Source organism: Eurypyga helias, unplaced genomic scaffold, assembly GCF_000690775.1.
Source record: "Eurypyga helias isolate BGI_N326 unplaced genomic scaffold, ASM69077v1 scaffold12887, whole genome shotgun sequence".
Lineage (NCBI taxonomy): Eukaryota > Metazoa > Chordata > Aves > Eurypygiformes > Eurypygidae > Eurypyga > Eurypyga helias.
This window is the reverse complement of record NW_010261215.1, coordinates 122,366-138,908: the sequence shown is the minus strand read 5'-3', so window position 1 is coordinate 138,908 and position 16,543 is coordinate 122,366. Positions and strand designations below refer to the sequence as shown.

At 43.4% G+C, this 16,543-nt stretch overlaps 1 protein-coding gene across 1 annotated transcript in view; it reads right to left on the bottom strand.

Moving 5' to 3' along the window:
* Positions 1-335: 335 nt before the first annotated feature.
* Positions 336-16,543, bottom strand: part of LOC104512353 (voltage-dependent N-type calcium channel subunit alpha-1B-like) — a gene marked incomplete at both ends in the record, with an annotated part of 55,433 nt that continues 39,225 nt past the window's right edge. The window contains 2 exons of the mRNA XM_010155301.1: positions 336-392; positions 9,625-9,740. Of these exons, the coding sequence (XP_010153603.1) occupies positions 336-392; positions 9,625-9,740 (173 nt within the window). The remainder of the gene's footprint in view (positions 393-9,624; positions 9,741-16,543) is intronic.

Here is a 16,543-nt window from a genome sequence, read left to right as displayed (position 1 = left end):
CCGCCACAACCTGCGCCTAGACACAGCCAGCCGTGCTGGGCAGAGGCTGGCGGGTGTCCGCATCGCGCTGCGGTCCCGCAGGCAGCATAGGGACCGACTGACCCCAAGGGCAGATCCCCATCCCGGAGCGCTGTGTCACGTAACTGCTCATCATCCACCTGCAACCTCAGAAAGGCCCAATACGGGAATAGGGACTCTTTAGCTCGACTTATGCCAAGTGCATGCAAGAGCATGTTCCTCGCACTCTCCTGGTTACAACGGAAAGCCATGTCAGCGGACACCAGGTGAACCTCTCACGGATCACAGGAGGAAAACTGCACAGCAAAACGACCTACCGTCCAGAGGAGATTTCTCTTCAGCATTCTTGTCTTCCTCTGCCAGCATGACCTCCTCTGTAAAAGGAAAAACAGCAAGGTTCGTCCTCAGATTTATCACATTCCCACTCTAAAACCAGCTGAGGTGCAAGCAGCAGGCATCCGTCCCTGCTGCCACCAACCTCACCCCATTGTGTCACACGGTTACACCAAGTCTGTGGAGGAAGGGATAGATAGAGTGCCATGTTTCCTAGCCTCTGCCCCTCTTGCACAGGGGGAGGAGGCCAGACAAAGCACTGGAAGATCATAGCACTTCCTCCATGAGTTCCCCCTTCACAATCAACCACCCACTCCAATTTCTTTACCCAGCTATCATCTGCAAGGGACTTCTGGAGACCAAGAACCTTCCTTCAGACCCAAGCAAGACCATAGGTCTTCACAAGACAGAGGATGGTCCCTCATCCCAGCCATGTTGAAGACACTGTTCGAGAAGAGAAAGATACTCTACACCCACTGCTGCTTTTCTGTCCTCATCAATAAGACCAGGACTCAGCCCATGGGAAACGGATCTGTCTCATGGCACAGGATGACACAAAGCAGGGCCAGCTGCTGCATGCCAGCTGCGCCACATAGCAGGAGACAGAATGTCACCAAATAGCCATCACATCAAAACTTTATAATCCACAACAAAGTTTCCATGGGAGAATTCTGGCTAGCACAGTTCAGGTTGTGCAATATGTGCAAGAACACCACCACTGGTTTTCCATTCCTGTGTAATTCATCTCCAAAATACAAGTTTATACTTTCCTACAAAAGAATTTAGAAAACACCAAAAAAACCAACCTCCCAAAACTGAATCATTTGTATCTGCATGAAAGACAACCAAATTTCCTAGGTTTTACAATGCCAATGTCATTACCCAAGTCAATTTGCAGTACTCACCACACTGCACCAATACTTGAAACCATACAGTTCATACAGTCTGAACCACAGATTTTAGCTTACTGCTGTAAAATTATGTGAGGATTTTCTAAAGGACAATCTAAAGCAAACAAAATATTGAGTTGGCAGCTGGTAAACTGTACACTTCCTTGCGTTATTATAAATGACAAATTCTTTCACATGCTTGGCATATGTGGAAATAGGGATCTTACTGAAACATCTGACACTGTGTTCCCACAAAATTTTGCTTTAAAGCCCATTTAAGCCAACCTTGATGGAAGGCTTAAAAAATAATAAAAATTCACAAACCAAAACCAAAAACCCCAACAAAAACCCCAGAGAAACCACAGGCCAAACATCAAAGTGTGTAGCTGAAAGCCATCTGGAAGAATACTAGAGGGATCAGCACTACCACATAAGCCTTATATAATTTCTTTATTAATCATCGGGGAGAGAAAGTGAATGATACATTAATAAGACAGCAAACTGAGAAGGCTGAAAAATAATATCCAGGACTGAGGAAGGCTGGAAACCCAAGCAGAGGAGAACAAAATAAGAAAATTTAAACTAGTGCACCGGAGACAGGGAGGAAAGGAGAGCCAAGAGAGTATTAGAAACGTCAGGTAAGCTTAAAATCTGTGCTTTAAAAGGCATGAAATCCTTCCAAAATCCCACAAGCCAATACAATTCAGGTGTTTTCTGAGGCTCCTTAAGACAGGTCAGAAAAGTGAAATGAGCTTTTTTAGACAGTTCAAGAGACCTCACTCTCAAACCATCATGTCCAAAACCAAAATGTTCTTCCAAAGTCTTGCCTGGGGAAAAGCTGTACTGGTGTTTGGGGGATAAAAATATGGAAAGAGTTAAACTGCAATTAACAGTGAATATGAGTGCTTTTGCAGGAATGGTTTAGATATGGAGGCCCCTTCCAAAAGACAGCTGGACAAAGTCCTATAAATGTGAAGCACAGAGCAAACCCCTGTTGGAAGGACCATGAGCTCGAGATGCTACTACAGTAGACATTTTCCCATAAATGTTTTTAAAGGCTACGCTAGTCATGGATTGTGATTTTAAAAGCCTTATGTCATATCTGGAGGTGATATACCCACATCACTGCAGGACTCTGCATAAAAATGAGTCTATCTCCTAGTAGCTGTTGTGTCAATAGTGCCACGCAGATGTTTCTGCACTCTTCTGGATCCGGGGATTAACTCTGTCATCAGTACTTTGGGGTTCTGCTTTGTGTTCTCCTCTGCACAATGCAGATGTGGTATTTTCCTATTCTGAATACTAGCAAATTGCAATGAAAATTCAAAACCTTTTGGAGAGTTCATTTAGGTCTTGCGACAAAGAGCAAGCATGGGAAAGCAAGCACATCCCAGAGGAGCTCTTCTGCCACTCCCAGATAGAAAAGCTGACTTTTAGACAGCATTTGGTAGTTAAGTGGACTAATACAAGCTACTGCAGGGAGCAGACACACTGCCACGTGACAAAAATAATGAGCAAGCAAAGGTCAGAAGGCAGGCAGCTGTTTTTCAGGAGCTACACCCAGGTGAGTGCAACATGAGAGAGTTGTGTCTGCAGAAGGAAATCTCTGCGAGAGCCAACACACTTACTGGTCAGTGCTCTGAGAGTTGCTGGTTTCAGTCACGTCTTGTTAAAAAACCCCTGAACCACTCCACAAAACAGCGAACCTACTCACGTAGTGGAAGCTCAGTTCTGCACTTGATTCCTATCAGTGCAGGAAGAAAATCATTGTACTGGTTCCCTTCAAAGATCTCTGAGCAGAAAGAAGATATTCTTCTTTTCCCCTGTTTCTGAGTGGCCTCTTGCTTTGCTCGTTCCTGTAACAATTCATCATGACTCTCCCCTGTCCTTTGGGCAGGAGGGGAGGAACAATCCAGAGTCCCCAGATCACCCCTGGGGACTGTGAGCTTGGGACTGCATGGCTACATGACCATCGTGATTTGCAACGGTGTGCTGATGGCGCCTGAGATTCCCGTGTCACCTGTGTCCCCCCAGTCAGGCTGATGAGAGGTGTAGCCATACAGAGGTTTCAGAAACCAGACTGATAAATGCCAGTGGGACCTCAGAATTTGTAAGGTGTGACAATTTGATATCAATGTATTTTCACCTACAAATTACATGCGCTTTTGAGACAACTTTGCAAATCAGCTGATCTTTTGCCTCAAATTCAGGGCCCTGAGCTGGTACCCAAGCATATGTCCGTATCTCACCAGGGCTCAGTTTTACTGTTCCCTTAAAATAAACAAAACACAGGTTTCACCTATGCAATTCCCTCCAGTCTGGCTCTCCTTCACCATCACTCCCCAGTTCTCTCCCTTGATAGTCACCCCTGTCTGTCTTGTATCCTCTGAGAACCCAAAGGATCACATCTACCCCCGCGGGGCACTGCATGGGTTTTAAAGCCTGCTAAAAAGACAGCTCAGCAGGCTAGTCATCATCGCTAGGATTTTTTTTAACCATACAGCATCCTAAGCAGAGGATCAGACATTTCATTGCCTTTAGTCATCACTGTAACACCGAGACTGGAAGAAGATAATTAGGGCACCTGAAAAAACTCCAAACAACAGTGCCTCTACATTAGAAGAAATATTCAACAGGGAGACAGTATCAGATCAGCAACTCGTAGCCTCCAAACAAAGGCACAGGTTCTTCACTGGGATATCAGAGGAAGAGGTATCTCAGCATTAAGATTAATTGCTGGTCATAAAGTATCAACCCACAGCATGTTACAGGGCTGGAAATAAAGGCAAAGCTTCTACTGAGGAAGTGGAAGGGTGAACAATACAGGCAAAGCAGCAGAGAAACATGGTGTCTCTTCTCCTTCTCTTTGTCATGGGGAGATGGGACATCATGGGCTCAAAAGAAGAGTGGATTACAGGAAATAACTCACATCGAACAGGCAACAGAAGTTAGAAGAAAAGAAGAACAACTGAATTTAGCTGCTGAAGCTTCAGGCTTGTTAAATAGAGTAAGTGAATTAAAACCACATCCTTAGAAGAAGCTGTCACACTTCCATGGGAAACTCTCATTTGTCTGTCTGGCAATTATCCTCCCATCTCACACATGATGCTGCCCTTTTTCATTCATGCAGGTGTCTTTTTCCCCAGCTGTATCAAGAGGCTTGTTGCTCTGCTTCTTCCAGAGAAAGATGAAATCTAAGGTCCATAAAGCGTTGTCAGGTCAAGGAATGCCATGCAAGTTACAGTGAGCTGGAAGAGAGAGGTTAAACCCACTCCCAATGCCTGCTTACTCCATCAGAAAAGAAACACTCAGAATCAGTGCTGTGTGAAAGAGATGGACTTGGAAAGAATTAAAATGCAAAAGACATGCAACTTGATTAGCTCTGAACTGAAAGACTTCCAGTCTCTGAGCAGTGTTTTCAAAATGATGCATGGCCTTGTAAGATAAGAGAAACATTTTCAAAAGAATATTTGTGGGCTCATAAGCACTTCACTCTGTGCAGAGAACTTCTAGTTCTCTGCTCTCCGTTGGAAATGCAGCATGACAGCCTAATAGTTGCTACAGTTTCAAGGAGTTTAATGGAGAAAGCAGCAGTGGCAAAATCATTTGCATGGATTACATTGCTTGGCTTCACCATTTTTTAATTCTTCTGAAAGGCACAATTTCAAATTGACTTGATACTGCCTTTGTGCAGAGCCCAACAAAAACATGAAATACAGAGCAGAGCCTGTCCCAGCACGCAGCAGGTGGAACAGCACAGGGTTTGCTCATCCCCAGCAAGACTTTATTTGACACTAGTTGTACTGACAAAGAGGCGTTCAGGGAAGAGAACTGTTTCTCATTCCTAGAGGAACAACACATTTCTTTTTACACCTCTATCAGCTGACTCCTGGTTGGGGGAAGAGTTGGGCTCTTTGAAGAATTTACTACAAAACAAACAGTTGGCTTTATTCTTTAAGATTAAATTTAAGATTACAGGTCTGTTTCTAACTGATCCATCCAGTTCACTTCTAAGCAATAGAGAGTCAATGTTTATGAGCTTGACATGGCAATTACCTTACGGATTTCTGGACTAAGTTCCGTGAGATGCAAGAAATTATAGGATTTCATCATTGCTTCTGGCCTGTAACTCGCACTAGTTTTAAAACTGAAAACCTTACAGATTTGAAGACACATATTTAGAAGTCATTTAAAGTGGCATGACATTTCTTCTTGAGATCCTTAAAAAAAGAATCTAGTGAGTTACAATTCTCCTTGCTTAGTCTTGGCCTTATGGTATTTTACATGGAATCAACTGTTATCTCATTTGAAAATATTTAAACCCTCCTGACCAACCTATGTATTCATTCTTCACCATGCACCTGAGAAAAAAGTAGAAACTTCATACCTGGCCTCTGTATATTCCTAAGTGAAGAAAGTCAATTCAAACTCTAAGGAAATTGGTCAGACTGGGGGCTGATTTTCTTCATTCAAGTCAAGCACATCTAAATTCAGCATTTCAGCACAGTATCTGTGTTATAATTTTCTCTTTTGTTCCCCAAACCTTTGTTAAGAAGGCATTTGTTAAGCACTTCATCAATGAAAGCTTCCTGTATGAAGTATAACTCACACAAGTATTTGCACATTAAGGTTGTCACTGCCTAAAACACCCTGGTATTGATTGCTCAAGCAGATACACTGCTGACTATGTTAAACAATCCACATTTAAAGCAGTCTGAGCTGTGTTTGCTCCAGTTTCAACCCCAGCTACACTTCTAGTGATTTATCAATAGTGAGCTGGCACCAAAGTCTTTAGGCTGTGCCAAGGTACCTCCCTAAAAACTTCACCAGCACTCTGTTAATATTTTCTTCCTTTTTATATTCTTATTTTACCACTTCAAAAAAAATTAAAAGTACCACCAGAAAATAAGAAAAATGTAAAAGGCAGTTACTCAAGAGCCAGGCTATTAAAGAAGTTTCATTCTTACAACATAAATGTAAGACAAGTCATTAAAGCAGGTCTGGAACACATTTGAGTCAGACAGTACTTAAGATATAGACAACGAAGAGCCATTGTTTTCTTTTGGACTACTAAACAGTCTACAATTTCAGTATGAGAAAGGGTTAATAGTAAACAACCCCAAAATTGCATCTGAACTACCTTTTTAATGCAATATGTAGAGCAAGAGATAATATAACATCATTCATATTACAGATGGAGAAGGCTGAGGAACATTAAAGACACTCAAGAGTGGTCAATAAATTATAATCACAATGTTAAATTAAAATTGTTGTTAACAAATGGGAGATAGCGTGCAGATGAAAGACTGTTTTAGTCACTCAAATACTTTCTTCAGCCCTAAACCAGTTGCAGCTTTTGAGGTAAAAACTTGAGCACTACCAAGAACAAGTAAACCTCCTTTCCAGCTCCAACAACTACTCAGAATATGTAAACCACATTACTGAGCAAAACCGATTGGATTAAGTATTAAGATGCCACTTTGTGAATCACTGGAATGCAGCTTTCCACTCTTCCTACCTTGCATCAAAAATAAATGAGAAAAAACGAACAAACAAAATGCTCAAGAAGGATACTATAAATATTAGAAGCCTGGAGAGGCTTCCAGGGGAAAAGAGAATTGAGCAGATTGGTTCTGCATGCTTTAGAGCAGAAAAAATAAGATGAAACAAGGTAGAGAGAGATCAGAGAAAGAAAAGTAATAAAAAGCAATACAAAGTGCACTCCTTAGCTCTTCTTCTCACTGCAGAAAGGTAACATATTTAAAATCAAGGACAGGGCATACTGTATGGTAGGTTGGATTGTTTTTTTAAATCAAACCAACTGTTAACACGCGGAACTCCTTGCTACAAGATTCAATGAGGTCAAGGATGCTAGGATGCTAATTTTTTTTTTTAAAAAATTTGATATTCGCATGAATAATAACACAATCCTCCAGAGTTACATTACAGCAGAATACCAAGAGCTTTTACTCTTTCTTTTATGCAAACAGCTTATTACAGCTCACTGCCTGGGGCTGTTGCAAGAGGTTTCTGTACAGGCTGGAATGCCTGTGACTGTCCTCCCTGGCTCTTTTCCTCACCCCACCGAAGCAGTTTGCTATGGCCATTGTCCCACACACAGTCCTGGACAAGGAAGAATGATCATCTAGTTTGGAAATTCATGATCATTACATTACATACATACATTACATCATTACATAGCTGAAATCCCGGCTTCTAAAGCAGAAATGGGAAAGCCCCATTGATGGCACAGTCCCAAATTTCAGCGCCTGAATTCTAAACTCGATTCTCTTAGTTAGCCTTCACGCTACCTTTTGTCTAAAACAGAAATGGGAAAGCCCCATTGATGGCACAGTCCCAAATTTCAGCGCCTGAATTCTAGACTCGATTCTCGATACCTTTTGTATTCAAAGATTTACTAACACTGCTAAGTTGATTTCAATTATTGTTGTTATTCAGCTGTACTAGAAATCTTGTTTTCTATTCCCATTGTATTTTCAACAATGCCTTTATAGAAATTTTTTATCATTGCCTGGTTTAGCTATTTTGCATACACTTTCCTGTTCTAGAAACCTTCTGGATCTTGTGTCATTAGACTAAATAAAAAAGTGGGCATTTTACAGCAGTTTCACTCTTGACTGATGCGGCATTTATTCACCACTAACACAGAAATAGAACAGCCAGCCTTCCCACAGGGATGCAAAGTTGAAGCAAAGATTGGCTATATCTTTTGTAACTTCTACACCTCAACTTTCAGACAAGTTCAGCCAGTTTAGAGACCTCTGCACTGGTCTTCTTGGCAGAACAGTCACCAAAATGAAACAAAGCAACCCACATCCCAGCAAGGGAACTCTCATCTTTATTTTATTGATGGGGAGACCAGGATTTAGAGACCAAGAAAATCACAGGAACCTTAAAAGCAAGATGGCACTAGAGACAACGAAGAACCACGGTGCATTCTGCTCCAGCCACTGGATAAGACATTAATTAATTTGAAATTGATGTAGCACAAAATCTGTAAACAAATGGGAAGACAAATCATAAATGGAAAATGAATGATTCTTGTTTTGAATCCTACAGAACCACAGAACGAAGCATGGTTACCTAAGCGAGGACAGTTGCTGTTGAACAGTCACAGTGAATAGAAGTCCGTCAGTACAACTGGCGCTCAGCTGTCACAGTGTAGTGCTATGGGAAATAATAACTCCTTCCTATTTTACATACACCCAGGTTGTGCACATAAAGCAGAAACTCTAAGTCCAGACAAAGAGCCACTTACACACAGCACAGCACGCGGATACTTTGGCCCCTGGCCTGTACACAGCTTACGCATGGGCAATGCTGCAACGAGTTGCTGTGACTACACAACGACTTGCTTGCACAAGCACGTTTTAGCACATCAGACCTCTGACATCAGTACGGATTTCAAAATAAGGCATGATGACACAGCTTTTAATGGAGTGCCAGTTCTGACACCAGTCTATCAGATGACATCAGGCAAGTCACTATAATGCTGGGCCTCAGTTTCCCCATATGTAAAGGGTGAGGATGAAGCTGACCTGCCTAGAAAGGCACCTGAAAATCTATTTGAGAAATCACCACTTCTTTTTCTCCCCAACATTGTTTTTAAAGGCATTTTCATTTTACTGAGGTGTTTCAGCTTCTCCAAAAAGCAAGCAAGGAAGCAAATTAGCCCCAGAAGTTTTCCTGATGCTATGTGAATAGATTGCACTGTGGTTATGTCAATATATATATCAGCTACTCTATAACAAAGAAAGGTTATTGGTAATCTTTGCTGTCTGATAAAAAAGGAAAAGCAAAGCATGCTATTTTTGTTAAATTAGTGCATTTGGGTCCTTGTTAAAGTTGCTCACGGCTTGCAATGAAGTGCAATGTTGAGCTATAATAGTTATAAAGCAATGTTAATGTGTGCTGGGGTGAGTTTCATACAAGTGATCTCTGTAGCTCAGAAAAATGACACTCCAGTGTATTTTACCATCACAGCAAGAGAGGCTTATAAAACAGCTGTGGTGGAAAGTAAATAAAATATAAATGACTCATATAAGGGAACAGTTTCCCTACTGTGGAGACTTTGGGCACTGTATCACTTTTTATATTCTACTGTATTAAGACAACTGCTTTGATCTCAGCAATAAAGAAAGTTGGTCCAGCTCCTTCATTTTTGCGTAACCAATCTGAGGTCTTTTGCGGTAACTTTAGTGTGACTGCTCAGAATCAAGCCCAACAAAAGCAGTAAGTGCTGGCTGGGCCCTCTCTAGTCTTGGGTTACTTCAATGGCCAGCAACTCCAAGGTCCATCTTCTGTCATCGCCAGACTTGCCACAAAACACACTGAACCAGGATCAGGAGATCTCTTGCCTTACCTGCTTTGAAGATCCACTCCAAGTATCCGTTTAGTTCCCGTTCAATTTGCTGCTGCCTACGGAGTTTCAGGAAAGCTCGACGATTTTCTACCCTCTCTCGTTCTTTGGCAAATTCACTATGGGGAGAGAAGAATGAGAAAAGCACACGTCACAGAGGGTCAGGGAAAATATGCAGCCCTTCTTTTGTCTTTCAGATTGTATTTGTGAAGCTTATGAAGCCGATGAGGGCAGTAGTGAATGGAAACCACACCATTCCATATGTTGTTGTCCTACAAACCACCACTTTGATTGTAGATCAGGTGTTTCTCTCATCCTGAAAGAGGACTGAAAACTGCTTTGTGCACACACTTCTTTTGTTCTAGGCCCCCCCATATCCATTATAACAAGACCCTGGTGCACAACCACATACATGTGTCCATTTGTGCAATACAAATTATTACCTCCAATGCTAAAAGCTGTCCTCCATCTCTCTCCACAGCAGAATTTCCTCTAGAAGCACAATATTATGTCACAGACACATCAGCACTCTCTTTGTATTGGAACAGATCTACTCTTCCCTGTTAGGCTTTCCTCAAGGTTTTCCAGGTTTAAGATGGCTTCAACAACCAAGTGTCTTCATATCAAATCATTAGAACAGGACTGAACAGAGCAGTCACAAAGTAAGGTTCATCCAATCGTTGCAAAAGTCTTTTCCAAGTACATCCTACTGCCCAGTCTAAAATGACGCTGTGACAATAGTGCAGCCACCACCTTAAGGCACCCAATGCTGGGGCTTTCCCCAAGCCAATTCGTATCTCCTCTGGAATGTTTCTGATGCCCCACCTGGAGATGTACATGCCCATCTACCATTTATGGAGCTCTGAACCAGCAGCCCCTTGCTTTGAGCACACGCTGGAGTGACTCCCACGACAGCTTCATCTATATGGTTAAACACGGGATTGGGCTTTTGTCCCTTATATACACCAGCGGTTCACTCATTCTCACATTCAACATCTTAACTCTGCTGTGTCCTTCAGATCTTCAGGTAACTGTTGGTCGTTGCCAACCTCTAGTTAACCACCATTCTTGACTAAAATCTCACCTGATTATTACCCACATGTGCTCCTCAAAAGCCATCAAGGATAAGGACATAGAAGGAAGGTGTAAGAATGGGGGGAAAAGGAGCTGCAAGTGCCAGAAGCAGCTTTATATTCACAGTATCCACTTTACCCTTCAAAGCTGATGCTTTTGCTTTGTTTGGCAGGACTGTCTGACCTGTGGAGAAGGGACTGTGGGGACAACTTGGCTCAGCACTATGACACACACACCGGTCCCAGCCACTGATGTGAGAGCTGCCATCAGCTGAGCTGTTATCCTGATTTTGGCAGTGCGTCTCAGTCTCCTGACTCCCCTTTCCTGTCCCCCACCAGACAGCACAGCACATGACCCCATCCTTGAAACGGAGGAAGCCGAAACATCGCTCTGAACTGACGGCTCCTCCTTGGCATTCAGCATGTGTCTGCCGAGTGATACGGGATCCTGCACGTGTCAGTGGGACTGACGATTTTCTCCCTCTTCCTTTTTAATGTCCTCATTTCTGGTTCAGTGCCTGCTGGTTGGGGCCACAGACCTCCTCTCAGTTTTGATTTCTCTCTGGAGCAGAAGGAATGAGATCAGACAGCACAAAGTGACAACATGCATTTAAAATTCAGACGTGGAGGGGCCATGCTTCCTGCGTTACAGGCTTGCGTCACGGCAAATTTCCCAGAGCTGGGATGTGCCGGATGGGAGGAGGAGGCAACAGCCAGCGGGGATTTTCATGACGGACCATGGTGGGCAGGGAGGACAGAAGATGAGCCCCCAAGGAGCAGACAAGGGAGAGCTTTCCTTGCCAAGCCTTTTATCCTCTGCCAGACCCTATCTGGCCTAAGGAAAGTAAAAGCTACCTAGGACTTGTACCTTTAATCTCAACTTTAAAGATGTAAGAAAATAAGAGAGAAACTTTGCTAAGTTGCAAACCTTCAGTACTTTCTGTACAGCACTTTTCACAAACCACCAGTGAGGAATGTTGCTGAGGTTGAAGGCACTAGTGCCCTCCTTTTCCCTGGAGCTGGCAGGTTTGACACTGCCATAGAAGGTGGGAAGGTAACTTCCAGGGGAAGACAGTACCTTCAGTCTCTGCCCATTTAATGCCTTCTGAGTGCTACAGAGCTGTAGCAAAATCATCCAGGTTGAAAACTGGAGAGTCTTGATGTATGGTCTTCTGGGCAGAGGAATGCATCTCTTTCTCCTGTCTCCAGGAGATAGGAGAGATGTTTGATGAAGCTGGAACTGGTCAAAAGGCTGTATTTTTCTTTATGAAATGTATTAATAAAAACAAATTTCTCCTCTACTACATGCAACACCATTCAGGAATGGAAATATTCCCCATTTGCAGCAACTGGAAACTCCCAGAACTTCAGTTTCAAAGCTTTTTACAACATTTCAGAACATATTCAAAGAAGAAGGGGGGAAATTATATCAAAATACCATATTTCATCTAAAACTATTTCATATGAGGTTTTCTTGACAGTTCTAAATGAAAACAGAGAAAATCCCATTGGAATGTTTTGTAGCAGTAAATAAGTTTCCTCTTTTATTCAGCATAATTGCTATTTCTGTCAGTGACTTGCAGAAACCTCCCAGATCACAGGAAAGGAAACCTGACAGGAAATATGCTGCCTCCTGCCCAGCTTTGCCTCCAGGACTTACTTCATAGCTGGTCCTCCACACTTCAGCCAATTCTGGAATGAGTATTAACATTCACCCATTCTCATCCTCGGCTCTTGTTGACCATCACATTCCCCCAAAACCCTTCAAAATATTAATCTTGCAGCACTGTCCAGGTAGGCATTAAGAGGAGGAAAGTGGTTTAGTTGTTCTACACGCAGCACAGCAACAGGATACAGTGCTTTGGAGGAAGCCGAGCTCTGCCTGGGTAGACAGCTACAAGGCATTTCAGTTACAACATGACAGTTGTGAATAACTGATTCTATAGAGACAGCAGGAACAAACAGAGATCAGAGAAAGGGCATTCATCATGGAAACCACATGCCATCCAGTCAAGCTCAATGTGTCACATTTTTCTTCTCAAGAGTGGTCGGTGCTTAAAGTCACCAGGAAAATGGATGATTGTTGCTTATCACCTTGGTGTGTGGAAGCATAAAATAAATCTCAGTGTAAATATGCACTGGAATAGCTACTTCAGGGAAATTCAAGAGCACTTCCCAGCCACAAAAGAGACAAGGTCAACTCATGAGTAACCACCACAGTCAGTAAAAGATTACATAAACCAATGAAATTCTTACAAGTACTTTATCCATGCTGGTCTTAAATTCAAAATACTGTTACAGCAACCAAAAAGGAAAAAGAAAACCAAAACAACCCACAACACCAAAACAAAAAAACCCCACGATCTTCATCCCCTGAGTCTCTGATTAACTTTCCTGTATGACAGCAGAGAGCTGAGATGGAGCACCATGTAATGTGCCTCCTGGTCTTGGGTTTCATGGCACATTCCCAGGGCCAGCGACAGCAGGCCCGCTGCAAGACTAATCGCACCATTAAACATCTGTAATTCAGGTTTTCCGCTTAGAAAGCAGACAGAAACACTTCCCACTCACAGGGAGGAGGCAGAGAGATGATATAGCATCACTGTCATTGCTACCACTAATAGTGCTGATGATCAGTGATTTGCAATAACAACACAGGTAATTAGCTCTTCATTCAGAATAATTCACTGAGCTGCACATGATCTCATGAATTCTCAGATCTTAACATGGAAGAACAGCCTTCATCTACTGAATCTAAAGCACGGTTCAGAGGGAGCACAGATCTCAGGAGAATTCCACCAGGGATTTCTGGAAGGCAGCTGTAAAGAACTTTTAGACTTTAAAGTCTAAAACAAAACAAAAGAAAACAAAAAGTAAATCTGTTTTAGGATTGGCTTCATCTCCAGCCCGAGTGCGTCAGAGGAATGAGTAAAGTGGAGCCTGGATGGCACATGACATCTCGGGACATAGTCGTGCCTAGAGAAATGCAACCCTCAAGAATGGAGAGGAGCCAGATAATTCAAGTGGGTGAGCTGCTGGCAAAGAAACCGGCCAGGACTGCAGATGTTTGACTGAGTTACTCACAGGCCAAAACTAATTCTCCAGGTGGAGAAACAAAATTGGCCAAGACAGGAGGCTTAATTTGTAAGCTCTGTTGCTTGAACATGGAGCAGTGCCCAAGAACAGATTTGATACTTGTCAGCAACCCACAATACTCGGGAGCATGGAGGGACAGGCTGGAGGTGGAAGATGGAAAACAACTACTCCTCTGGCTCCCTGACATTCAAGTCGAAGGAGCATCACTGCAGGAAACATGTGCTGGGGGAGTAGCCGTGGTACAAAATCATGCATGTTGTACTACTTGGGAGATGCCTGGGTGAGGAGAGGGGAAACATTAAAAACTCCTTTTTGTTTCAGTCCACTCCTTTTGCAATCAGCAAGGAAGGAGCCTCCAAAGAAACCTGGTGCCAATTATCCCCCTAACTTTCAGTAAGCTGTCAGCAAGAGCAACGCTGAGGTAGGAATTTCCATAAGAGGCTGCAGAGATAAGAACGTGCACTTGTAGCACCCCAGACACACGAACACACCGGATGATAAGAGAGGTAAGATGAACACAATACTATTTGCATTTTTCAGTAAACCCAAATCTCTTGTGCTGTTGGCAACCTGCAACTACCTGCTCAGGGGCTGTACATCACTTAACGAGATCTTCCAGAGTGCCTTAGGGTTACTTCTCAGCACAGGGGCTGCACACACATCTGAGCCTCCCAGCATCCTGAGAGCATCCCCATGCAAGCAGAAACACTTCATTGCATTTTAAGGCTGGAAGTCCATTTCCTACCATTTATTTTGGTTAATCAACTGTGAGAAAGAGATAGAGAAAGAGCCTTCAGTTATTTTTTTCCTCTGTTTCTGATGCTGGGGTTTGCCACCTTGTCCTAATGGAATCAGTCCTGACTGCTTGGGTGAAGCCAGTTACATAAAGCATGACAGGCAGGTTCTTGCAGTGCTCCTTGTGCTCCTGCCATTACTTGTGTGATTGAGTTTGCTACCTCGTACACACAGTCCTGCAAAGCCCCTTGTGGCTTGCTTCACCAGGGTCTGATCCAGTTAATACTCCTACCGTTTCATTCACTAACTGCATCAGCATCCACATGTTTTTAGAAAAGCAGATTCTTGCTCCAGGGAAAGAATTTGTTCTGCAGATTCACATCTCTGCCTTTCGTCTTCCTGGAGAACAGTAAATCCTTCATGAGGGGAAGCCTCTGCTGGATGCAACAGAAAAGCCCAAACCTTTATGACTCTAATTGTTCAGACAACCAAGGACACAAAGCCTTGGCTGAGCTAAACACGTATTTTACTTTCTGCAAACCTCTTCTTTGAGAGAGAAAGGCAGTGAGGGAGTCCTGGCAGAAGGAAAGAGCGAGCAGGAGCAAGATGGGCAGTGGGGAGTGGAAAGAGAAAAGCAGATGCTTGGTGTCCTGGATACAGAAAGAGCCTGGGGACCCTCACCCTCCTGTGGGTGCTGTGGTGCCTTGAGGCAGTGCAGAGGGAGGCAGGCAGGACCCCAGGGAAGAAGTGAAGGGAGTATCTGAAGCACAACAGCAAAGCTCGTGATCGGAGCAGGGACAGTGGACACCATCTTCCCTCAATTCCTGAAGGATTTTGCTTCATCAGGCTGCACTGTCACCAGGGAAACATCACCGCCAACAATACCAGTGTCTCTTTGAACTCTCTTAGAGATTAAAGGACCCACCTCAGCCCACAACATATCTCCGAGAGCTTTGAAAGGGGCTGCCAGGGAGGCAGCTGCAGGAGAACAGCAAACCTGCAGGATGCTGCCCAGCAGGCCAGCCCTCAAAGGCACCAGCCTTTGGTGTTTCTCAGAAAAACTCCTCCAAGAGAGGAGGAAAGGCAGCCACAGCAGGGGCTGAATTACTCACAGCATCAAGGAGAGAGGGGAAGGGAGCATCATTCCCTGCAGTGCACTAACCTGGGTGGATGCTGGGGAGTTAGAAATATAGGTGAAGGGTAGAATCAAATTTGCCATTAAAAAAAACAAAAACAAACAAAAAAACCCCTTCATAAATCCAGGAGTAAACAGTCAAGCATTGCATTTTCCAGCTGCCTGGACATCAGGTGTCCTGGCCCGTAGCTGGGAAGATGCAAACTCAAGAGACATGGCTTAGCTGTGTCCATAGCTGGCACCTTGCACCCAGAAGGTCTGCATACAGAATTAAAGGAGATCAGCAAGGACATTGGTTTCTTTACTGCAGCATCAGATACCTTTACCACAGTAAGTCCTAGGAAGACTTCAGGATGAGCCAAGGTATGGTTATTCTCATTCACAGACAAAATCCTTACATGCAGAGAAACCTGCAGGCAAAACAAAATAACTTGATGCCTCTGACTTACTGATTTGAAAATATGAATCAAAATACATGTAGACTAATGTTAAATCACCTCTAAAAATAAGGCCCAGGTTACCACTGAACACAAGCAAAGTGTATTGATCAGAAAGCCCATCTGGAACAAGAACAAGTATGGAAATGCACCTCATTTGGGCAAGAACAGAATCTGAGGAGGTGAAAGAAAGGACATCCCAGGGGCTCAGAGATCACACTGGAACGTGCTGGAATGAGATTAAACCAAGCAACTGATTCACCTGAAAATCTGGCAGTAAGAATTTCTTTTTGTTGGTGACATTTGGTACCTTTAAGAGATTGTTCTCCTGTGCATAGAGGTGGTTTGCTGAGAATTCAGTTTTGAACCCTGTTATTAAAAAAGGAAAGCCCAGAAGAGAACTGAGATTTCGTAGTAAGCTCTGTGGCTCACAACTTGCCCCAGGT